Raw genomic sequence first — 26,330 nt, forward strand, 5'->3', positions numbered from 1 at the left:
TAACCTCGGCCACGAGGTCTACTCGTTATAGCGACAGTGAAACGTACCTTTAGAGGGTGGGAAGCGCACTGAACGCTCCGCATAGCACGAGCAAGTTAACATAAGGGTTGCTTAGATACCACCGCGTCTCAGAAACGTGTCAACAAAAACATATCTATATTATTAAATGAGTACAAAAGATTTATTTATTAAGTTTGATCGCTATAAAATGTTAAAATGTTAAAAATTAAGTAATAAATTAATTGTAAGTTAAGAGTATTTTTAAAACAAAAAACTTGAAAAATTGTTTTCAAAAAAAGCTAATAACGTTTTCAATGATTAAATGCTTAAAAATGATTATTGATAAAAGTTATAATTTTTTCTATTAAATTCCGTTCTAGTCTTAATAATTAAGAAAAATAAAATTATACTAAAAATAGCAGTTTTTTATTAAATAAAAATTGAAAATTTTTTCTGAATTCAGAAATTAATCAAAACTAGCAAAGACCGTTTCGAATGTAAAAGTTACTTTGAAATATGTATACAATTAAAAATTTTGTTTTCAATTGTATATTTAATAAATATAAGAAACTGTTTGTATTTACTGAAATGTACATATCCAAGAGCAGTAGGCAATTGGGGGTATAGCTCAGTGGTAGAGCATTCGACTGCAGATCGAGAGGTCCCCGGTTCAAACCCGGGTGCCCCCTCAGAAATCTCTTTTTTATCTCGTAAATTTTTTTACATTTTAATTTGTCATATTCATGATCTAGTGATAAAATATTTTGTTTACTTATTTCTTTTAAAGGTAGGAATAAATTCTTACTCATTTTTATTATATACTGGTTATTATCAATTATAACTAAATTAATAAAAATTGAAGTAAAATATCTTTGATTCTTTAACAATATTAGGCTACATATCTTAATTTTTTAAAGGGAAAAATAAAAAATAATTTAAATATTTTTAATACATTAAAAAAACCATAACTCTTTAATTTTTTACAAATTTTATTTATAATTTTACATGGTAATTGATAAATTGTAAACAGATTATACAGTATGAGTCCTGCAACATTGCTCGACCCTTTTATAGATACAAAATTATATCCAACAATAAAGCTAAATGATATTATATAACAAACATATGTATGAAAACAATTCACAATTAAACTTCTCCATTCTAAAAGTTCTTCTTTCTATAAATTTACCCTCTTACATTGCTTTATTACTACTCACATTTGGATAATCTCACATAATTAGTGAGGGCTAAGAAGAAATGGAATAGAGAAAGTATTTAATTTCAGTAATTTTAGAATAGAGAAATTCACTGTAAAAATATATAAAAAGTTATATTATAAATTTAATTTTGTGCGTCTTTGAATATTTGAGGATATAAGAAAAACAAGAGATTCACCTAAGATTAAAACACTTAATATCTCTTCAATTAGAAAACATATTGTGAGTACGTATAATAATTTCATATTTACACTAATATTGCTATATTATATTGGGCTCAAAATTATTTTAATATTACATTGGTAGAGTCAACGTCAGTCTTTTAATATATATAGTTTCTGCCAATACTATAAAGATAAAAACATTAGATATAACTTGTTACAAATTCTACCATCTCATATTTCGCTTTCTTAGCATATCATCAATCTTTTCATTATATAATCATAACATTCGAATACATTAACAATATTATCAGTGCTTAATTTTATATAATGTGTGAGTAATATCTTAGTAATATTTGGAAGACTTAACGATATAATCATTTATATTTTGCTATCCACAAGTTAAAAATGAATTTTGTAGAATGCATATATATCATTTATGAATATTTGATAAGGCAACTCTCGTAAAACTTGTATACAATCTAAAATATTTAAATCCGCTTTATGATCCATTTGTCCATCTTGTACGTATGAGTATAAGCTCATATACTTATAAAGAAATAATGAAATATAGTGTATCTTGAAAAATAGTTTGTCATATGTATGACAGCAGTTATATATAATGCAATGATGTCAAAGAGATTTCGATATTTGTGCCTAACCTTAAGAAAATCGATAATATTCCGCAATGTGATTCAGCATATCTTGAAACGCGGTAGGAGGTAATGCACCAAATTTTTGTCTCCACAAATGCCTAGCGATGATATGTTGGCCCGACGTATGCGTAGCTTCTTGAACTTCCTCACAAACTTCGATGGCATTTTGCCAAATAGTTTCTTAAATACAGGAGGAAAATAATTATGCTGTTCATATAGATAGACGTTATAAAAAAAAAAAAAGTAATTACCGAGATTGTCAAGGAGTTTACTTTTACCAGGTGGATCGAATTTCTGTAATTGTTCGACACTGATAATTTTGTATTGCCTTAGACTCTGTAAAGATTCATAACTGCAGCAACGAGCACGATCATTTGCTACTATATAACTTCCTGGTATTGTGTGTTTTGTAATCTCCTTCAGAGCTTCTTTTACCATGTTACTCTTGTCGACTCCCGTTTGTAGTTTGTCAATTTTTTGTGGCTATAAAATATAAAATTTAAAACAATGTAAATTTCAAATAAAATGATACTTTTTAAAATGTAATTAAGATATGTTCCATTGAAACATTATACCTCTGGTACAGCCTCAATCATGTGTAACCATATGCGAGGTGGTATTGTATTTGCTTCCGCCACGCATATTATTGTGTGTGAATTATTATTACGTTTTTTGGCAGAATTCACATCTGGTTGACGTTCCATCATATAACCACCAGGAAATTCATCCACAATTAATATTGCACCTTCGCCACCTAATAACCAATCCTCTGGATGTTTTCTAACATAGATTGCGGAAACCTCGTCACATCGTTCGTATGCCTTTCTAACAACATGTTTCTTCAAATCTGTAATAACATGTACACATGCATTTGATGTCATACAGCATTCAGATTATAAAACATTTGTCTAAATAAGAACCTAAATAAGAAGCAGTAATTTCGCAAGGAATTTTTTGACACCATCCTAATATCAGTTGAAGGCACAATTTCAGGTCACACTTTATTCCAAGAAAGAAAGAATTTTCCCTTATGGACTGTTTCCTCGTGCAATCAGGACAAGACCAAATATATTTGTCTACAATTCTTGCAGGGCTCCATGTTAAACTACGTCCTTTACAATCCGAATGCGGGCAGTTGGAGACCGTACGAATCAAGCTCATTTCTTTCAACCAACCGCATAATTCCCCTTCATGCCCCTGTTGTAACATCGGTCGAACGACAAGATCAAATAGTCCACTTTGATCGCTAAATCGCCCCAAGCTTGTTCTGCAAATTTGTATTACGAATGAAACGCACAACAATGAAATAGTTCAATTTGTAATTGAATTGTAATGACAGCTTATTTTACTTATTTCGATGATTTAAAAGAATAAACCTCTGTTGCAATCAGCAATGACATGTATTGTACAAGACATTGTGTTATGAAAAATTCCATGACTTTGATTACCTTGAATTTTTGGCCTTTGCGTTTTTCATCATTAATTCTAAAATAATAGGCAGTGTGCTTAGTTTAATGTTATTAACTTTCGTATCTAACAAATATGTAATAACGATGAATAAAAATTTGCTCACAATTAAACAAAAAGTGAACAAAAAAAAAACAATCATAAGAACTTAACCAAGAAACGATCAAATAACCGTGGTGGAGTCCATTGTCATCTATATATCTATCATATATATGTATATACATACACAAGCAGAAGCGCAACTCGCTATGCGTTGGCAGCTTTGGTACGGGAAGCCGAAACGAAAGACGCAAGCGCGAAACGGAGCCATATTTGAAATTGTACGCCAAAGATACTAATAATTACTTTAATAAAAATTAATGATTTTTAAGTAATATACGTTAACAAAATTTTTTTAATTAGAAAATTATATGAAAGAACGAGAATGAATTGAAACGTTAATGTGTTGACTTACCTGCCATGTGTTGACTCCCTTTGCTATAATCTCTTTTACAAAACCGTGCATTAATATTCGCACTCAGGGTGGCTTCTATCTTTTCATTTCGACTGAGAAATATGTGTATAAATGAGAGCTTATATATATATATATATATAAATTTATATACTTATAAATAAATATAATTATTTATATAATCATCTTATAAAGTTTAGACAACACGTTCAAATTATCTTCAATACTTTGTGTATTCTTTTTTTCCTTTTATTAAGAACACGTTTTACAAAGCAAAATCTTGTGATGGTGGAAGTTGTGGAGGCTGAAGACTACAGAGTTAGTGTTGAGAGATACGTTTTAAGGGTTCCGAAAAGGTGAGTGCGGATAAGGATATCGGCACATTAATATAAAAAGTACTCTTTGAGTGACAGCGTGAATATTAGGCCGACACAATCATTCACTCATTCATTCGTCCGTTCATTCGGTCGATCCAGTCAATCAATCGGTCGGTCAGTCGGTCAATCTTTCGAACAGATAGATAGGCAAACATTTTTCTGCATATGTTGCACAAATACACTGCACTTTCATATGTATGCATTCGAAAGTTAAATGTATGATTTGTCTACATATAATTTCCTAGTGGAAAACAGTGCAAACAAAGGTCACTGATCATTTAAAATATTTTATACAATATAAACAGGATATCGCTTAATGCAATAAACACAATAAAGCTATCTTCCTGTTAATGTAATAATACGCGCATAAAGTAGAAACGATTTTTTAAAACGTCGATCAATATCACAAATTAGAATTGACTTCAATTAATGTCATTAAATAACAATTTATACGAGTTATCAGTTCGATCGTTAAGTATCACGCACAGACGCAACTTGTATTCGTTTGATTTTCTAATAAGTGCACCCACAGTAAATTCTATGAATTTTATTTAACGATCGTCTTGATAATCGTAACAAGAAGATAGCAATGGAAGAGCTCTCATTAAGGAATACAGCGCAAATGATACAATTGTATATAATCAGCCTCTATAATGATATTCCGAGGGAAAATTTCTCACGCAAAGGCTACATCGCACGAAAAATGCATTAATGTAGTATAAGAAGCGATAACTTTATTATGGACATTCGATTGCCAACTTGTGTAATTGAAAACTCGGTGATAAAATTCAATCTTCAGTGAAATCATCGTTTTACGGGATCGCGATTGTCATTACTAACAAACCGTAAATACAGTTGGATCTTATAAAATATTTATGAACGAGATCGAGCTATTCAAGAAAACGAGCACAATTATCCTTTTCTATGTTGCGTGCATAGGAAGGCGCAGTTTCAAGACAACTTCACAACGAAAACTTCAATCACACACATCCCTATTCAGCCGATGAAAACGTAAACGTATTACAACATGATACTACTGTAATAACAGTGGCAACTGGCAGATAAACAGACAATTTGGCAGGCACGATGAACATAAAACCAAACATGTACACGTGACACTTAACCAGACTTTTTTTACATCCTCTTCCCCCCCTCTCTCTTTCTCTCTCTCTCTCTCTCTGTCTCACTCACATACACACACACTCACTCGCTCAAATTTTCTCTTTTTTTCTGCTCTTCTTGCCTCCATTACTTTTATTCATTCCTATGTTCTACATCCACGAAGTCCTATAATTATATAATATAGGCTTTAGTACTCTATAATGTATGCTAAACTAGGACTACCACTACGCCGTGTCTAAATACGACGCAGCATTCTTAATTAATATTAGGAATATCGGCAGTGAAATTCCAATGACAGACGCGGCAGGCAGGCAATCAGTCCGGCAAAGTCTGTGGCACTTCCGCTGTTCCGGTGCGTAAAACGGATAAAACTGATTGTCGGGGTGCCCCGCACGTTTAATTTCTAACATTCAGTGTCGACACACGACTGCACGCAATGTCTACAAAGATAATGAATCAAAATTAGGGAGGAGGGGCACCCCACTGCTCGTACCGAGCAATCTCGCTTTTCTATTTCCACCATGGCACCTTCATCGTCATGTTCCACCATTACTTGACATCGTCATCTTATTCTACTTTTTTCTTCCATTGAAAAATAATTTCTTTACAATACTTGGTGATGTGTCCATCGACGAATACAGATCGCCGTGATACCTTCGCTTGTTCGATTTGATCAGAAGCAAACCGATGTTGTGTTTGAATTGTCCGAAACGAAGATTACTAAGATTATAAATCACAAATGAAATCACAGACTTTCGTTGGTGGTTCGAATAGAGAGGGGCCGTACATTGCAATTAGAACAACGCTGTAGGCATTATCAGGAAAAGTTTGATGAGAGGCACAGGGAACTCTTCTATTCCCCTTTGCTTTTCATTCCCATCCATTCTCCTTGATCATGTGGGCAAGTTCGATTATAAATTTTCCTTCCTTATATTTCTGACTTGACTCGAACGCATGCTCCTAAAAAATATCAGTAGACAATTAACATTATTAATTTTTTTTTATTTAAATTTAAAACTAATTTAAGTTAATAGATAACTAACATATTTCCATCCTAAGGTGGTTTTGCAGCACTCGCAATAAATATCCGCGACAGCGTGCAATCCAGTTAACAGAACTCGCTCCTCCGCGGGACCGCAGCCTACGTTCACCCTATATAACGCAATTATCATTTTTCTATTTTTATCATGTGTATTCTATGCTTTAAACACACACACACACACACACACTCACACACACATCGATAAGTTAGTGTGTGTATACTTATTGATTGATACTGACACAAAATACACAAAAAATGGCCTCAAATTACAACCATTAAAAAATATTTACTTCAATTTCGTTTATGTTTATTATAAAAGTGTAAAACAATGAAAAAAATTATTAAGATATTATTAAATTATAATTATAATTATAGTTTAAAAGATTCATACAAATTAAACTTGTAGCGTAGATTGGAACATAGAAACCTTATTTTTCATTTATCTTCACAATAGTGTTTTTCTACTGCAATAGTCATTGAAATAAAACATTATACAGTTAGAAGATGTTAAATATAGAAAACAAAAAAGATCAAATTTCATTTGATTTTATCAGATCAAATTTTAAGAAAAAATTAATTTAAACAAATTAATTTTGACTTAATAAAAAAATTAAATTGATGATTCAAAAGAATAAAAATAGAATTCTAGGACATCCTATGTACATGTTATAAAGATCATCAATGCCAAAGATCTCAAGTTGTTTTATTTTCAACACAACATATATTAATTATACTTACACAGAATTAAAGAGATAGGCACGACCTTGACTGCCCTGGAAGGACTGAAAATAGAAAATAGAAAAAATTTATATCACGATGTGGGTAAAACGAGACATAGAATTATTATCCATTATTAATTGTTATAGAACTATTAACGATTCTGATCGGGGCATGAATTTTTGCCTGCGGTTACGTATCTCTGGGATGTAATAGATATTTTTGAGATTAGCCGAAATTATCGCTATTTAACAAAATATAAACGATAGCAATGATCACGTTAGAATCTCCGCAACCATATTCCGATTGGAACTATATACGCTTGCCTATAAAATATCAACTTTTCGATCATTTCGTATACCACTCGAATGTCCATAATAAGTAAATTGAAACGAGAAAACATTTCAATTAAAATTTTTCCGAATAGTCCCATAATAACTTCTATAGTTATTTTACTATTTGTACGTGCACTAGATGACATTAAAAATTATATAGGTAAGCCTCATCTTGTACGAAACCTCGAAATATATGTATATAAATTAGTTTTCTTTCCTTATCAACACTTGTGTATATTCGTTAATATATGTATAGATTAGCCAAATACGACAAGTTTCTTCAATGTCATAACTATTATATTCGCGGCGAGAGATCAGAAATCTTCAATAAAAAAAGAATGGCTTAAGAGATTTACCGTAGAAATTCGATCGAGGTATAGCTTACCTTAGAGATGAGTTCGTCGTGATTGGCGAGATGAGCACGGCAGTGAATGCACGAGTAAGTGCGGTGACAGGAAGGTAGGTACGCTTGAAAAGTTTTCACCATGATGGCGTGTCCAAGCGAGCGAAAACACACTTCGCCCTTGCTTGCTATTCTCCTATTCTCTTGGCAGGTGTAAGGATACAGATCTCTTTCTTCGCCAAGAGATTTACGGGTTTCCTTTATATTTTACCTAGAGGACACGAGACTGAATTTCTCCGAAACGCGGGGTGGTGGTGCGATAGTAGCCCCGTTCACCACCGCTTCGTGCTCCGATCAGCTGTTGAGCTGGTTCAGACAGCGCCGGTTCGGGGACACCTGTAAAGCGGGGAGATTACATTTAAAAAATGCGACGCGACGTTGATTTTCATTTCATATCGATTCTCGCTGTAACGTTATAGGCTCCTCTAGCAGCGGTTCACGCGAGACAATTGTTTTATTTTTCTTTCGCATACACGAGATACAGTCGCGCCCTGTGTTAACTGCGTAAACAAGAAAGCAAATCTCTTTATATTACAAACAAAAAATGTCAAGCTAAATCCTAAATTTTCTTAGTATTATATAAGAAAATTTTATCGCAAAATTTGATGCAAATTCAAATGTATACCGAATACGAGATGAATAGATTCAATATTATTCATATCGTAAAGCAAGCAGCTTTTTACAGCAATGGTTTGACATTGGCTCGGGAAGCACTGTTATAGCACGCTGCAATTTTCACGATACACGCGTTCCGTGCCGACAGCATATCGATCGCACCTCCGTGAATTACGTGATGAATATTTGTTAGTATCTACCAGTAAATTGCATTAACGACGATATCTAAATTGGAACAATTAGAAATAACGCACAAAATTAATTAATATAAGTATAGCGCAGATTATTGTATCGTGTTTCATATATGAAACAATCTGTTTGCGCAAAATTTTTTATTTTAAACATCAATAAGTATGTAATTAAATTATTAAATTTTCGTTTATCTCTCTCTCTCTCTCTTTCTTGTAAAAAAAAAACAGCTGGCAATGAAGAGCATGATGACAGTGGCGGAAATAACGTTGAAAGCAAAGCAACGTAGTTTTCAAAGGCAATTGCATCGATGTACTGCATATCGACTGATATGTGCCGCCACGTGCTGGCGCGCGTTCAAACAAAGAGACAAGGACGTTATTATGAATCGTTAAAGATAGAGGCCTTCTCTGTATGCGAGACGGGTAGACGCGCACTTCGCTTATCCCTTTTTTAAACGGATATCAGACGCTTTTATAAATGCTAATCACAAAAATACCCGCTAATCGAAACTGATTCCGCGATGACCTCGCGGAGATTCGATTCTTCCTGACATTGGAGTAATCGCGAGTATGTACATCTTCGAATATCGCAAACTTCGTCCATCTTCTTCGTGTTTGAAGCTCTTTTAGATTACAAGCGAATAAGTATAGCAGTTTTTGTAAGCGCCTAAGCGGTAATCCAATTCCATTGAGCGGAAGTGTCGGAGTCGAGTATCGGAATTCGCTCGGATTCGTGAGCACGTATTAAATTCGATCCTATCCGCACTTGCGACTGGCTCAGCGAAGAAAAGAACGAGAACGTATGGGAACGGGTTTTCTAACGGATGTCCGAGAACAAAGGGAGACCGGGACTTTCGAGTCAATACACTAGTCAAGGTCATTGCTACTTATTGTAGACGCAATGCGGCGTCTTTTTTGCTCTTATCGAGCAAGTACGCGTGATCGCCTCGACAGCTTGTCACCACGAGACAAAACTTGAGTTTCGTCCGGCTTAAATCGACTAAAAACTTGTAAAAAAAAAAAAAAAAAATTTTGCTCCATTCGCAAATCCCTTTCTCACAATCAATCCCCTTTTTCAGATATATCAAGTTTTATTGAACAGTCTATGTAATATGATCAATTTTCAATGTGATCCACAAAATCAATTGTTTCTTATGGAACATAAAAATCGATGCCACAAATTATTGAAGACTCATTGCTTTTGAAGAAAAACCGATTCCTACTGAACAAGCTTCAGGCGAATCAAAGAGAAGTGAGCCGAGGGGTTGACGGCCGAGGGCCGAAGTAGGGGGCAAAGCCCCCTAAGTTATTTATAAACTGCCTTCTATACAAGAGAATTTACCCGAGTCGTAACCCCTTCACCCCGCATTAGCTACATTACAAACGAAGATCGAATGGGCGAAAGCCATTGCCCTCGTCGCAAACGTTGTCACAAAACACTGATTACGACGTAGGAATAAGGTAAAGAAGACGGTCGAATGTACACGGGAAATTTTTTGGGCTCCAATCACAAATTATCAATTTCGATCTAAATTGGAATCTTCGGAATCGGAAAATATATCTAGAGAATGATAAAAGATGTGAACTGACAATCCATTAAAGTTTCCTATAATAAATGTGATAATTTTGGAATAAACGCAGATTCCGATGAGGTATGTAATCGAATAATTTGGAAAAAAATATCAACAACAAGGAAAATTGTTGAAGAAGATAAGAAAAAGCGGGAATAAAAAGGCGTGGCATTTCGATAGGTATCCGTAATAATGTCAAAGAAAGATTGCAGAAAATTCAATTCAGGACGATACGAGTCTGCAAATGCGAATATCGTAAATATTCTTTGAAATAAGTTTCGAGAAAGAAGACATTTTTTAGTATTGCGGAGAAAGGAAAACGTGCAACAGGGAGATGACGAAGGTAGCGGAGCACGCGCGCGCGCGCGCGCGCGGCAGCGTGTCGCGCTACGCGGCGATTCCGTCGCGCGCAGTCAGCTGATAGTCCAGTCAGCTGTAAATGTACACAAAACCGTTGTCCAACAGGTTCACGCGATGCGACGCCACGTTTGATCGAGTCGCGTGCATAAATGTCCGAGACACTCATATACGCAAGGACATCTCACATAATTCTGTCGCGGACTCTCCCATTTCTTGCTGGGAAGCGATCGAATGATCGTACGCGAAAAAGGCATGCTGTTTAATTATATCTCATTGTCAGCGCGTCGTTGATCGTTGGACGCGAATTATAGATTGTCATTGGTACGTCTGTCACGAAATCTCACATACAATCGTACATACAGTAAAAAAAAAAAAAAAGACAAGACTGTCACGGTGCGACTTAAAAAATAAATATCGGGCATAGTATATTGTATGTATTGTATATTTACTTCAATTGATTCAGATTTAATTAATATCTTTTGTCGTTCGTTGCGCATCCTCCTGATTATACTCAGCCATTATAAATAACAGATTGTTTATCGTTACATTATCTAAGCCAGTTAAAACAGTTAAGTCGTACGAGCGACTTGGGAAAGAAATAATTGTAAAAAGTCTTAATGAAAATAGTTGCGACGTATGCACGTATGGAAATGTATTCGAGCAAAACGTATTAAGAGAGGGAGAGAGAGAGAGAGAACGCGATTGACCAAGACCGTTCCAATGTTTTTACGTTGTGACGCGTCAAATCAGCTGTGAATGTATACAAAACAAGTCGATGCGTATTATCTGGTGACAGTACGTATTCATGTCGCTTATCGTGCGTATATGTGCGTGTGCGAACACGCGATCTGTTATGCGCGGAGAAAGAAATAAACAACTTCGGAGTAAACAGGCCAATACGACGAATACAATCGATGTCTAGATAGGTCCATTTTTGCGTACGATTAAACATTTGTATCCCAATCGCGAAGAGGGAGCTCAACCGAATAAAGGTTGAAATAAATTCCGTTTTTTTGTCGTTTTACGATTGAAACATCGTCGAAATGAATTTCGAGTATAGCACGTCACATAGACACCTGTGTCTACCCCCGTCTCTGTTCGTTCTGAAATATCGTAAATTTTTCTTAAGAACGAGCCGATTTCTTTCTCGCTTAAATATTAAGTAGGCTCGGGCGCGATACGTCGGGCGCAAAAGGCGCGTTGAGAAAATCGGAGCGAGTCATTGATAACGGCGGAAGAAGAATTGTGGATCGTTAATTTGACATGATGCTCGCAAGAGACGAGGTGAGCCAGACAAAGCGAGATGGAACGAGGCGAGGCGAGGCGAGGCGAAGCAAGGCGAGGCGAGGCGAGGCGAGGCGAGGCGACGCGAGGCGAGGCGAGGTGAGATGAGGTGAGGCTATGCGAAATGTGGCGAGGGGGTGAGCGGAGCGCGCAGACACGACGAATGAGGCAGCTGACAGGCCCCATCAGCTGAGAACGTACACAAACCCCGATGCTTTAGCCGCGCTGTACCCACGAAGACATCGTCGTGGGTTCAACGCGCGAGCGATTTTCGTTCTTTGTCGCGAGAAAGATGTCCCTTCCCGAATCCGATGGAGATTCGAAAACAATAATGCGTAGTTCGAGAGACGAGTGGAGAGAGAGAGAGACAAGTATGGAGTACGTAACTATGGTTCCGTCCGCGCGTTCCACAATGCTCCTGCACAAGCCAGAGATGGTCGACTCGGTGACGATTCGGTTGAAACCGAAGAACGGCGGAGAAAGCTTGTTCACTGATCGCGCGATACATAAAACGCGCGTCGTCTTCGACGCTCCGAGATGTCACGCCGAGTGTCGCTCGGCGCTCTCGCGATCGCCTCTTGCGTCGCTGTAGCGTCGCGTGTCGCGTCGCGTCGTTTCGCGTCGCGGCCGAGCGTTTATCGCGTGAATCCCGTGAGCGTGTCGCGCGATCATGCAAAATCACGGCGGGCACCTCGAGGTAAACAAAGACGCATGTACAAGAGTAAAGGAGTAAAGCGCGTCGTCGAGACGAGCTTTTCACGTACCTCCATATGCATCCGTGACCGCTGCGGCGGAGCGCGACGACGACGCGGGTTCTCGGTCTTCCCTCTGCCTCGCGACTCGTAACACGGAGCACGGATCGCGGATCACGGCTGTTTCGTCTGCGTGCTGTGCCACGAGCGACCACGGCGACGACGACGGTTCGTTTTGATCATCACTAACGCGAAACGCGCGCACGTCCAGCGAACGCCGTACCCCGTACACCGCTGATCGACTCGGCGCGTCGTTCGATTTATTTCGGTTCGTCCGCAGGCGAAATCGCGCATACGATGACCCGCGCGCACGCGCCCGACGGTCTCCTCCTGATTACGGACATCACCGATAGGGCGCGCTACCTGCCGATTCGAAATGTCGCCGAGTGTCGTGTGATCGTCGTGCGTCGCGCGACTCGCGGCAGTCGCGGCACTCGCGCGTCGTGCGTCGCGAATGCCGCGTATGTTGCACGTCCGCACGACTCTCACATACAGTTTTGTTACGCCTACTTTCTTCTTGTTTATTAAAAATTGCTATTAACTTCTCTTCGTAGTTTATCGAAATTTTACAATTTATAGACACATATGTGTATACGTACATACATGTATGTATAGATGTATACTATATTTATATTGATTTATATCATAAAAATTTTATGAGAAAATAGATTCTCTTCTTAGTCTTTATTTTAATGGTATCTATCGTGATGATCGAATAACAGAATCAATATCGTGCCTCTTCTTTCTCACATCATCTCCTTTTTTCCACTTTTTTTTTCACGTGACTAAAACAAAAATTTACAAAAAATGATCTTTTGGATGAATCATCTTCTCCGTATGATATCCGATTGTTAATTATTCTTTTCATTCTTCAAAGAAATGCTTTTCTATTTGTCGCTGCTTGGAAATATTGTCTGCTCTGCACATTCGATTTCTCAAGTTATTTGGATATAGAAATTTTGCGAGACTTGCTTTATCTTCAGTGACAACGTAGCAAAGAGAGTTAAAAGAAGCAGACGTATTGTTTTATATATATATATAAATTGAGAACTATTTTTAATACATTTTTCTCATTTAATTTGTACGTCATATTTTTATGTTCTGGAGTTTCGAGCGTTTATTTTAGAACATATAAGGTGTTTGAAATTTCGAACGTATATCTTCGGCGGCCCAGCATCAAACTAATATTTCATTTTATTATTATGGAAAAATCAAGATTCAATTATATACCGACAATTTGTATTCGATAAATTGGCTTTATTATTATGGCATAAGACCCTCTCTTTAATTCTAATATTACTTGTGATACAAATGTAGTGAAAGGAAATTTTTCAACGAGACTGGCGCTAGGTGACATTAGAATGTAGGCGTTAAGAACACGAACGATTATGTGATTATAAACTCGCATAATTTCACGATGATGATGATTCATGAGCTTGATGCTTTACCGTTATTTTTGTTTGGCAAAATATTGCGACACTGAATACTCTCTCGATAATTCAATAACTTTAAATGTATTGAACAAGTGTACGATATATTATATGATTCGTGCAATATGAATTTACTTTTACTTACTTTTACATATTGATGTAGCGTCCACATTCTCTTGAGCGTTATAGCATTTAATAATTTTGTAACAAAAAAGAGACGGAGCAACTTGAAAAAGAACTTTGAAATTCGATGTATAAACTAAAAAACAAAAAGAAAAGAAATATTAATACCTACGATTTTGGTTTGAGATAGAAAGAGGCAGACAAATTGACACGTGGTCAAATTTGCACTTAAAATTTCACAATTTTTTCATATATACGGATATCGGTACGGCAGCGATTTACGTTATTTTCAAAAAGAAAAATAGATACGTATTAAAACTATGTAGGAAACCTTTATTCGTATTTCTTCCGATTTTCTATAGCTATACTATTAGTTAATATACTCTTGCTGACAAAAATTAAATTTGCGTTTTATTAAAAGAGCCCGCTAAGCAATCTCACACGAAACTGCACGCGACGCGCACTTTGTTATTACGGAGAAAATTTAATTTAATCGAAAACGACAATTAAGCACGTGGAAAAGCTTCTTGGGATTCTAAACGCGAAGTGCACGTATAAAAAGATTAATACACGCTCAGAATGTATATGTATTAATCTTATATAACTTTTATAACTTTACTGATGTAAAACTAATATATGCATTAATTTTTGTATATATAACGTTAAGATTTTTTTTCGTATATAGCGTCCATACATCGCGTTAATTCCTCACGAAAAACATTTACATCCATTTATTGATATTTGGATCTTATAAAACCGGGATTCTTACGTATTTCTAAAATTTAACGAACATCTTGCTCGTATCGTTTAACGTAAAAATATAAATTGCGCGGGGCTAAAATGCTATCTTGTATAGATCTAAGCTTCAAAAATGCTTCATAAATGCGCAATGTCTGCCACCCTCTTTCTCTTCGCCAAAACGCGTTTACAGAATCTCCCACTTTCTGTTACCATCTTACACTGTTGATACATCAATTATCTTCTTTCAGTTACTTCAGTTAGTTTAGTTGATCGCACAAATTACATTGAGAAGGATAACAACAAAGCAGCGATACACGGCGAACTTATGTTTTTATCTTGATTTATTCAATACGTGTTTTCTTATAAAGTGATGTCCTACTAAATAAAAGCAACTGAAAAAATCACCAAACATAATAGTTAATGTTCATTAAAATTCTTCTTCTCATTAAGGCAACTAATTTGTTTAGTCTCATTTTACATGTCTAGAGTATATATTTATATATTTATATATTTATATATTTTTATATTTGTATATTTATAAAGTATATGTAAAACACTAATATATGATTACTTTTATTTCCTTGTTACAAGCCTTATATTAATTAGAATATAGTGTATATATGTATATTCTTTGTATATTTCTATCCTTGTAATAAAATTGATTATTATTTTTGAATCTAGAGATAATAAATATATATCTAACGTATATTGTTAGTACAAGAGAAGTGCGTGTAGAGGGTGGCAGCAGGGTGCGCATTTGGGAGTGCTATCGTTTCAAGGACTCTCCAGTCCCTCATCTTTATACCGTCTCACATGGTGACGTTCAACTGTATTGCTTTAGCGTCCACGGAACATGCTTGCTGTTGCTGCGTCTGCTGCTGCTGTTGTTGCTGCTGCTGCTGTTGCTGCTGCTGTTGTTGCTGTTGCACCTGTTGTTGCACCTGTTGCTGCACCTGCTGCTGTATTGCCTGTAGTTGAATCGTTTTCGTATCGACGGTACACGTTTGCTGTTGTTGTTGTGGTTGCTGCTGCTGCTGCTGTTGCACTTGTTGTACTTGCTGCTGCTGCTGCTGAACTTGTTGCTGCTGCTGCTGCGCTTGCTGCTGCTGTTGCTGTTGCGCTTGCTGAGCCGCAGCTTGGGCAGCTTGTCTTTGTTGTTGTCTAAGTATACTTGGTGGCGGATCCATATGCTGACGTTGATGTAATAACAAATGATTCTTTTGGAAGAAGGCTTTGCCGCATTTGTCGCATACGTGTGATCTTATATGGCAACTGCCATCCGTGTGACGTCGTTGATGCTGCGACAAGCCGTGTTTTTGTGCGAAACCGCGGCCGCAATCAGGACAAATGTGTGGCTTAGGTTTTGGTCCTGTACCTACTGGCGGCGATGTTTGTGTCGCGCCATGCATATGACTGACACCAGGCGTTCCAATCGGTCCGTTCATCTAAAAACATATTTTAGATTTATAATTAGATTTATAATTTACACATTTCACATTTTAAGCACACATCTATTGCTCATATTCATTTGATACTGAGATGTCTTTAACATTAAAGATAAAAAATTTTAATTTACCAAATTTAAAAGACTTTAGTATTCAATTGTAATAAAAATTGATACACACAATCGTTACCTGATGTGTTCCTGGAGTGTTTGGAGTAAGGAAATGTGCTGGAGTTTGCTGAAAGGCAGCTGCTAATCCACAAAGGTCCGTTACGAGTGTTCGATCACCAGTATGTAACCTTTGATGCAAATTTAGAGCTTCTCGATTTGGGAAGTCCAGCCCACATTCTCTGAAAGCATAATCATTCGTTAAGAATTTATATACTATAATTTATTGTACTAGAAAAAAATTGAGATTTATCTCTTTATTTTTTGTCAAACATGTATATAAATTTTCAAAGATGTTTGGTATTTGTAAACAAAATATTTATATACATTATATAAATCATATTTACATATACTAAATTTATTTTCTGATATCTTAAATTTCAATTTTTTCTTAAACAAAAAAAACACAAATAAAGAAAAACTTGATTCAATTCTGTTTTGATGTCATATTTTATACCACAATGTGTTCATCAATTCAATTTGATAACATCATAAAATATATTTTGAATTCAACGTTACACATAAATTTGTCTTAATACATCTCAAAACATATGTAATTACTATTAAAAGAACACTATGTGTAAAATCACTGAACTAGACTCTAGAAAAGTTAATAGTAATTCATAAAGCAAACTGTTGATAGCAACTAGAATAATATCAAGATACAAGATGTAGAGAGAATCATCTTAAGGTAAAATGAATTAATAAATCGTTGCAGCTATATTATATATAGGTATATATATGTGTGTGTATGATATCTCACCTGCATGTAAGGGATTTTTCATCAGTATTTGCATTGTTATTGTGAATCTTAGAATGAGCGACCAGGTCTGCTTTCCGAGGGAATGCTTCTCCACAAACGGTACAAGCGAAGGGTGTCTCACCCGTATGTAAACGCATATGAGCTAAAAGTGTTCTCTTCTGCAGAAATTCCTTTCCGCAGACGGTACACGAATGTGGAACTCTGCCATGTAGCCGGCCATGATTGACTAGCTCAAACTTCCTTTGGAAAGTTGCACCGCAGTCATGGCAAACAAATGGATGTAGGCTGCCGTGGAAGCGTGAATGCATCGTGAGATGATCCTTTTGCGAAAACGACTCCCCGCACTCCTCGCAGACGTAAGGTCTCTCCCCCGAGTGGAACTTACTGTGCGTCACCAAGTGACGTTTCAGAGGAAATGCTCTTCCGCATTCTTGACAGACAAACGGCCGCTCCCGCGTATGCACGCGAGTGTGTGTTACAAGATGATGCTTCAGGGTAAAAGATTTTTTACATTCGCGACATTGATACGGTCTCTCGGCGCTGTGCAACAGCAGATGCGTATGAAGACAATGTTTGTGCGCAAAACTCTTGCCGCAATGAATGCAAATGTGCGGCCGTTCTCCAGTATGTACTCTCGCGTGCGTCGTAAGATGATGCTTCAGGAGAAAGGATTTCCCGCATTCTGAACAGGAGTACGGCCGTTCCTTCGGTACACGGACCTGACTACCCATGTCCTGCTGCTGTTTGACTTTCGACTCGATTTGCGTTGTATTCACATGGGTCAAAACGTGCCCGAAATGGGCAGTATTGTCCGTTTGACTCGTCGCAACGTTATTCGCCGCAGTGGACTGATTAGACGCGGCGGCTGCTCTCTTCATCAGGATCTCATTGCACTCCTCTGCCGTAAGCTGCAACGGTCCGAGCGGTGTCATGAAGTGCTTACTCATGGCGTGCTTGTCAGCTGTGGTAAAAACTAAGGTGTTTGAGAATAAGGAAGGTGGGGGTGTAGGATGCGCCGCGTCGCAATTACATCCCCCTTTGTCACAGGTCAATGAAAATACGTCGTGATGCTTCTTGGTGCGAACGTGAGTGCCGTGGGTCGTTTGATTATGCGCTCCGCCCGTATGGCCATGATGCGTAGTAGGTGTTTGCTGACAACTCTCGTTCATCGCAAACATCGGACGACGATGGGTGGTAGCGGTAACCTTGGCCGGCTTGATGTCGACCTGTATCTTTTGACTGGAACCCTGATCTTGATTGTTGTTGACGGCGTAACTGATGTTGGTGGCGAGTTCGCTCTGGGCATTCTCTCGGGTCTCCGTCCCCGGCCCACCGAAGGACCAAGTATACCCGAATCCTGCGCCTGCATTCCCAGGAGTGGTGCACATATTCGTGAGGTTTGTGATGGATGGGTTGGTCTGGCTGGACGCGGCACTCGTGCGTTGTTCCGTGTCTGTCAATGCATTTTCCGCGCCAGCCCTTTCCACTATAACAAACTGATCCGTGGGAAATATTTTGAGAGGTTCCAAGTAAACGTACCCGTCACGCTCCAGTATCTCGGCCTTGGGAGTAAAACACGGGTGTCATATCTGTGCTCCAAGAGCGGCCGTCACAGGTCGACACAGGAGACGCTATACAGCGAGCTTGAGTATCCGCTCGCTGTAAATCCGCGAGGCCGCCCCCCCGGCTCACTCTGGATACACGGGCAACAACGGGGCTGCAAAGTGATGTTAATCCAGCAAAATTATCCCGCTACTCACGTCACAAAAGTGTGCAATGTGCTCCCGAGGCGTTTACGCCGATCTCGGGATCGCGATGCGTGCCCCGGGACCCGAGCCGAGCCGACACGACGTTGGGGGGTTGTGCGAGCCGCGGTGCGAGCCGTACGTCGAGAATATCGGAGGAAAGCGATCAAGCCCCGCCGTTTTCTCTTTTCAAAACGTGCTTCCGCGAATCTCTAGGAGTTGCTTTCGTACCGTTGTCGCGCGCCACTGTACACCAATAGACAGAAGCACGCCGCACGGCTCTTCTGTGTGTGTTGGAGACCATAAGTGATTTCCTCGTTTCGGTCTTTCAGGCCCGCGGCGTCCACGGCACGGGTCTTCAAAGACAACCTCCACCTTCCTCCCGCGGCGCTCCCACACTCTCACTCGTGCTCCGCGCACTTTTTCCGCGTTTCGCGCTCACGGAGCTACGTTTTGACTTGGACGCACGCACAGCCGACGGTCATTAATTTTACATAATTGCATATTTTATTGTCCATACAAACTAGCCTCACATATCGGCCATTTTATTTGTAAACTACCAAAAAACAATGTTGCCAATGTACGCGCGATTTTGGAGGGAGCGGAGTCGCCGATAGCGTCGCCGAGCGCTTCCGTGATGGCAGCACTTTTCCTTGTTTGCCGACGGCGCGGCTACGGCACACACTTTTTCCGCCATATTCGAACGCGCTCAGCACTCTACGTGCCTTTACTTTATTTACGTATATCGCGTATGTATACATTTTATTTTATCGCTATCTCGCCTATCTTTCAAATTTTTCTACAACGAGCTTTTGCATCTTTCGCATAAATATCAATAGACACCATCGATATTTTCGTATTTCCCAATATTTCGGAAATTATATATATATTATACTTTTTCCGCAACAACCTAAACAGCACGTGATCGATATTCAAAATCGGAGCATAAAATGTTTTAAAGACATTATTAAAATAAAACGTTGTGTCTAAAAGACATCTTAATGATGTTTTTAAATTGTCTTGATTTTGGACACAATGTGTAATTGTCATCGAGTTTAGGAATAGATAATTCCTCTTCTCTCTCTCTCTCTCTCTCTCTCTCTCTCTCATCTATTTTTTAAACAGGTGCATTATTATAATGCAGGCAATATACATTTTTTTAAATACAACTATATATATATAGGTATATATATTTTTTTTGTATGTATAAATTTAAGATAAAATAATGAAAACCGAATATATATAATAAAAAAATTTTTAATTGGCTTGACTATCATCAATTTAAAAAAATGATGTTAAAAAAATTAAAAACACAACGTATATTTGAGTGAGATGATTGAAAGATTTCATTCAATGAAGAAATGTAGTTTATTTTTTATAGCAATTAAGCTCCTCTTAAATTAAAGAATTTCAATTTTCTCGATCGTTAAATTTTAATTATATGAAACTTTTACGAAAAATTTTTAAAACTTTTAATAAAATTCTAAAATAATTTCATGACACATCGAATTTAAATAAATTAATAATAAATATAGATAAATGTAAATAAAAAATAAGAATAATTTATTTTGATATTCGTTAAATATAAAAATTATCTTTATTTTTTGGTAGAATAACGTATTTTTTAATTTATATTTTGATGGGCACGCGCGCACATACATACACACAATGTCATTTTCAACAATTAAATCAATTTGTTGAAAATTTTAATATTCATTTAAAAATACGAATTTAAATCAATCCATAAGTATAATGAGAGAGTTCTCATTGGACGTTAACTGTAATATGTAATGAATAATTTTGGCGGCAGCATTGTACGATTTATACGAGCGGTATGTAAATCGGCTCACAATCAATGGATGATCAATATCAAAGATAGACGTCAGCATTGGTGATTACGCCGATCGTTTTCGTCATTTACAGCCAGTATGCGGCGAGTTATGAGACGTAGCGGTCTCTCTAGGTGATACGAGGACAGAAACAATTTCATCGGACGGCTGGTCATCGCCGGTGCTAGTAGCGCGAACTCAGCAACTGATAAGCAAGCCCGTTCGTTAATGGCCCGGCATCATAGCTTGGCAAAAAGCCAATATATGCCGTCAGAATGAGAATCTTATAGTTTACGTTCATTCTCCTATATCCTATAACTTCCACCTTTGTATATGAACGTTTGTGTATGTTAAATCATCTCGGCCGTTGACATAGATTAGTTGACAGATGAATATTGTTTAAAGGTCATGCTCCAAACAAAATGCATAATAACGATTATATAATGTTACTTTAAAGAATTATTAATTATTAATAATAATATAATATATCGATCCTTTTTAATTATGTCTATAGGAATTTATTCAATGATATATGATCGGATAATTGCGTTTATCAAGAATATACTTTCTGCGCCGTATCTTGGGGCGATTCTTTCTTATTATAATTTACTCAATGATGACAGTCAGCTTCAGTTAATATATAATTATTCCAATTATATTTCTACAAAATCTCCGCAACAGCGCCACGAGACAGAGAATTTAGCAGCTTTCACGACGCATTTGAACAGTATCTACTTCCGACGGAGCGAAAAATGCACAGCCGCTTAAAGCGTGTATATAGCAGCGAAGTGCGACGGCAGATGCGTTATTTATGTAGCGGTTCGCTAAGTACGTTTCGTTGTGTGATACCTTCGATTCTGACGATCGGGGGTTACGGATCGCCGACGAGGGGTGGTGTATCCTCTGTATTCTCTCTTTTTACAAGGAAGAGCCGGCGCAGAGAAGCGGGGTGGAGGACCCGAATCCTGAGGCAGTGGACCGTGAATGCGATACCAGCTTCACGTAGTGCGTTGGTGTAGGAGCGGGCGAGGGGGTGAGAGGGGAAAGAGAGGGGAGGGGGGGAGAAGGGGAGAGGTGCCGTCAAACAACCGTTCGTCGATCGTCCCTTCTCGGTACACTCATACTCATCCCTGCGGTTTCGTCCTCCTCGCGTCAGCAGCAGGGGGTGATTTGTACGTATCAATTATGTCTTCCCGCTACCAAGGGACCATCGATGATGTCGCTATCTCTCCTATATCGCGATCCAATGATCCAATGATTTTCACATTGAGATTTTAACATTCATCAAAGTCTTTCAAAGTATAAATTACAAATGATAAATCTTGCGATTCTTGTTAAACATCTGCACGACATTTAAATTTCACATGTATAAAATAAAAGGGTAAAGGAAATTATTTATAATAATCCAGACCAAAAAAATTAAATTAAATTCCGAAAAAGAAAAAAGCGAAAAAATTAGATATCATGTATATCATATTTTATGTTGTATATAAGGTAAAGAACTTGAGTAATGATAGCGTAATCTTAAATAATATAAATATATTTTTTGTTATTACATGAGAGATATTTCTAACTAACATATATAAATATATTTTATATGAATTCTTTTATAACACATTAATCTATTTATGTGTTCAGTGAATTATGATAATTGTTTCTCAACTGATAGAAGAAACTGGCCGGCATCCTTTCTCTGACTTAATTAAAAGATGATTACCTAATGAGGGTCATCGATGTTCTCTGGAAAATGGGCTCCAATCGTGGACAAGGTCTACACACAGGGTGTCCTAACATTTTCGTAAGTTTTTTCAGCTACGAAATTCTAAAAAGAATCTCATATCTTATATAACATTTAATTCTTTCGTGAACACGTTTCAATAATTTAGAAATATTATATCTAATAAAATGTAATATTATATGTATTTTATTTAAATATTTGTTTACAAGTATTTTAATATAATCGCTGAATTTTGTTTTGTAAAAAATGCCTGTCACTTAATCACCTAGCTGTCATTTAATATGTTTCACAATAGAGATTAGTCGTAAAAGAAAGAAACAGATAATACTAAAATTCTGTTATATCAATATACACATTAAAGGCTTGCACGAAAGTGACGTTATAGGCACAATTGAAATCGCATTACGATTATATTCCCAAGAGTACTCTAGAGCGGCGTACACATACCGGCATACACATGTCGTACTGTTCGTTTGAAAATCTATAATACTCGCCTAGGGGACAGCTCGCCATTGGAGATGCTTTTTCTATTCTCGAGAGAGAATGCGACATTGGCTCCTTTGATCTGGCGAACGAATCTACTTAAGCTTTTTAAGCTTTCGAAAGTAGCAAGCACGCAGATGGTTATGATAATAATAATAATTTGATCTTTAGTCTCCGGTGGTCCCGGCTTCTTCGCGCGCGCGCGTCTGCATACCAACACGCACATTTACCAATCTACATATACTAACTTACGCACACTGCAACGTACACCGTACACGTCTACGTGAAGCTGACGACTCTCAGGGCCGATTGTGGACAATACGAGTGGATGGAGTAGCTTCAAAATCGATCGAGAATTAATCCGGCGCTATCGCATCTTGCAACTGTTGTCCCATTGTCTCATCATGAACTAAAATGAAAGGGCGGAAGGGAGAGAGATGCGGATAAATTGCTAGAAGCAAGATGGTCGATTTTCTCTCTTCTTTTCTTCATTCATTCGGGAATTCTCGGTATTTCTTCGAAATCTTTACGCCTAGTCTTCCTCTTGCGCTTAGCGCTGTCTCGATAGATTCTGCAGAATTTCGAGTTCTCACTGTAATTTTGTTTAGCGTTCGCTATATTTTTTTTACTCGTTATACTCATTTTTAGTAGAAAGCTTAAATTAAAATCAAAATAAAATTTTGTTTCTGCCTCTAAATCAATCGAAATGATTGCGCTCGCCATTTTATATAGCAATTGTATCACTGCAGATATATAAAATAATCGCGTCTATCGCTTACAGTACATTATTCGACGCAAACCAGGAACTATGCGTTCCTCCCTCTTCCCTAACGCCTCGACCACTTGTGGTTTTAACTACCTTCGACGATCCTTCCTAGCGCCGAGTGCCGAGTGTGGCGAGAATTATGTAATTATTGCACGGTAATTGTCGCGAAAAATGGCAGCTGCCTGAATGCCTTAAGTGTCGTGATGAAAGCAACCCGAAAAGGGGGTCAACTCTACGACTCGCCGACGAGATACTACTCTGCGAGGGTGGTAGGTCGATGCAAGCTTCTTGTCTATGTTATTAACTTATTAATATATATAAGTCATTATTGAAAAATAAAAATGTTAGCTTGCAAAAATAGATTGCGAACAATTAACAAATTTAATTGTTGCAACTTGATCGAAACTTTCACATTAAGCCTTTTGTTATGATTAAATTTAAGTAAATCGTATCGTGCATATCATACGTTTTGCGAACTATTACTGAAATTGTCGCGACTAAAAACTGTATCAGTGTTTCAAATTTGGAAGATTAACAAGTTGTCTAAATTACAAAAGTTTCTCTCATAAAACATTTTATATTAAATGTTTTATTGAGAAAATTTCACGTCGTCAAGATGATATAAAAGTTATACTGTATATATATAGGATATTCCAGACCAATTGCATTCTCTTTCAATCACGGATTGGTATTACCTAGCTCACTACCAGATTCGTAACGGTGATTAGTAAGGAAGCGTTCAAACGCTTTCGATGCTGTCCGACAGAAGGCCAAGGGAAGGTCTTCAGCGTTTGAGACTAGGACAACGGGGATAAATTTGGTCCAACTTGCTTTACCATCCTCAGGACCATGCATATAAAGACGGTGACTCGTTCGCGAACCCTCGAAAGCTGAACAATCGCGTACGGGGCAGGAATTACCTCCTCACTCACAGACCCTCATCTCACCCTTCGTCCCGTCTTTTCGCCTTTTCGCCTTTTGCTTCGTCGTAGTCCTTTTCTTCTGTTACACCTCCTTTCGAATTGTGAACACCAGGCGCGACATATACATACATACACTCTCGTACCTAAAGTTAGGCCCTTTCGATTCAAACATTTGTATTTAGATAATACAATTAACGTGCATTATTAATTGTTGAGAACATTTAAAATCTATTTTTATTCTACATTAACTTAATATATAATTTCTCAACGCTATGCTCAACATTTTATATCAAATAGAATTGTTTTAAATTCTTAGGTACAATTTCAAATGATAATCTACGATCTGGATGCGATGCATTCGATTTAAAAGTATGTAACTTTAGACGCGGAACTATACATGGCGCTTCTTATACTCTTTCTCACGCTATAGACTGCCCGCACCTTTTCGTTTTGTCCTCCAACGGTGCCGGAGTCATAACTACAAGGGCTACAATAAATAGACACCACCGCCGCCTTTTCTCTGCCACCTATTCGTTCCGCCAAATGACTTTGACCACCGCGATTTCACGCGCGTAAAATTGTCGAATGGATTCATAAAAATATGAATTTTCTTTGGATATCTTGCATTCGTCGAATGATCTTACGTCGCTTTATCTCTTTATACAAAGGCTATTCCTTCCAAGCCCTATTGAAAATTGATTTCTTTTACTTTGCAATTATTTATACATTGTCTCCTTAACTTTCATCAACTTTTAAATGTAGCGCATAGATAACTATTTCTTGCGCATCCGGAACATGTGATTATTATATCATCTTATTCTAATCATACATTTATTACTTTGCTTTTTTCATGTAAAAATTCTTCATAATAATTAATTTAGCATTACATGTATATTTTGCAATATCTAATAATTATTAGCAGTAAATTTCTATTATATTTAATTATAGAACAAGGTATTCTAAGAAATTTTCTACAATAAATGGTAAAATAAAATTGTACGTAGCGAGGTTTCGAAATAGATGCGCGTAACTACGAGAAGAATCATTCGCGCGACATGAATGCGAAAGAATGAAAGAATGAAAGTTTATCGCGCATTTCGCGCGAAAAGTGACCTTTGATCACACACCAATGATATGATGTTTCAGAATTCGCTGCAATCAACGAGCGCAACAAGCACAAGTTTGTCGTATGATTTTGCATAATTTATTGCTGTTGAGGGATTCGCCGATGTACTAACGCGTAACGTGTAATGTTTTATACGATAATAATGATGCGAGAGAGTAAAGAACGCAGGTAGAAGTAACTTGATTGTTAAATACCAAATAGCTCTTTGTCTCTATATATTATACATTTCACATCGTTTGTTGCCTATTTTATATCAGTATAAAACTATATGTAATTTTATATAATAATAGAAATTTGTTTTATCAATCTGGTATCGAGTTTTTCTTGACA

The 26,330-nt window shown here is 37.3% G+C and overlaps 3 protein-coding genes and 1 non-coding gene across 8 annotated transcripts; 1 reads left to right on the forward strand and 3 right to left on the reverse strand.

The window, feature by feature from the left end:
• Nucleotides 1–617: 617 nt before the first annotated feature.
• Trnac-gca lies at nt 618–689 on the forward strand. The gene has a single exon. It is a non-coding gene; the product is annotated as a tRNA-Cys (tRNA).
• Nucleotides 690–971: 282 nt separating this feature from the next.
• Nucleotides 972–3,721, reverse strand: LOC105454696. Of its 3 annotated transcripts, none has more exons than XM_011697512.1 (6): nt 3,608–3,721; nt 3,483–3,519; nt 2,955–3,301; nt 2,610–2,881; nt 2,286–2,517; nt 972–2,214 (listed from the first exon to the last, which is right to left on the reverse strand). In XM_011697512.1, exons 2-6 carry the CDS (start codon nt 3,512–3,514, stop codon nt 2,042–2,044), a joined length of 1,056 nt encoding a protein of 351 aa, XP_011695814.1. In that variant the 5' UTR covers nt 3,515–3,519; nt 3,608–3,721; the 3' UTR covers nt 972–2,041. The 3 variants fall into 3 exon arrangements, with proteins under 3 accessions (XP_011695814.1, XP_011695816.1, XP_011695813.1); XM_011697514.1 differs by having other exon boundaries at nt 3,655–3,715; XM_011697511.1 differs by lacking the exon at nt 3,608–3,721 and having other exon boundaries at nt 3,483–3,589.
• A 449-nt stretch (nt 3,722–4,170) lies between these two features.
• Nucleotides 4,171–13,021, reverse strand: LOC105454697 (protein yippee-like 1). Of its 2 annotated transcripts, none has more exons than XM_011697515.1 (5): nt 12,734–13,021; nt 7,931–8,284; nt 7,232–7,275; nt 6,495–6,603; nt 4,171–6,411 (listed from the first exon to the last, which is right to left on the reverse strand). In XM_011697515.1, exons 2-5 carry the CDS (start codon nt 8,030–8,032, stop codon nt 6,322–6,324), a joined length of 345 nt encoding a protein of 114 aa, XP_011695817.1. In that variant the 5' UTR covers nt 8,033–8,284; nt 12,734–13,021; the 3' UTR covers nt 4,171–6,321. The 2 variants fall into 2 exon arrangements, with proteins under 2 accessions (XP_011695817.1, XP_011695818.1); XM_011697516.1 differs by lacking the exon at nt 12,734–13,021 and adding an exon at nt 9,252–11,047.
• A 1,567-nt stretch (nt 13,022–14,588) lies between these two features.
• On the reverse strand, nt 14,589–19,744 carry LOC105454698 (zinc finger protein 2-like). 2 transcript variants are annotated; one of them, XM_011697518.1, is made up of 3 exons: nt 17,391–19,744; nt 16,650–16,809; nt 14,589–16,460 (listed from the first exon to the last, which is right to left on the reverse strand). In XM_011697518.1, exons 1-3 carry the CDS (start codon nt 18,776–18,778, stop codon nt 15,825–15,827), a joined length of 2,184 nt encoding a protein of 727 aa, XP_011695820.1. In that variant the 5' UTR covers nt 18,779–19,744; the 3' UTR covers nt 14,589–15,824. The 2 variants fall into 2 exon arrangements, with proteins under 2 accessions (XP_011695820.1, XP_011695819.1); XM_011697517.1 differs by having other exon boundaries at nt 16,641–16,809.
• Nucleotides 19,745–26,330: the final 6,586 nt, after the last annotated feature.

This window comes from Wasmannia auropunctata, unplaced genomic scaffold (genome assembly GCF_000956235.1).
Source record: "Wasmannia auropunctata unplaced genomic scaffold, wasmannia.A_1.0 LD335976.1, whole genome shotgun sequence".
NCBI classification, from domain to species: domain Eukaryota; kingdom Metazoa; phylum Arthropoda; class Insecta; order Hymenoptera; family Formicidae; genus Wasmannia; species Wasmannia auropunctata.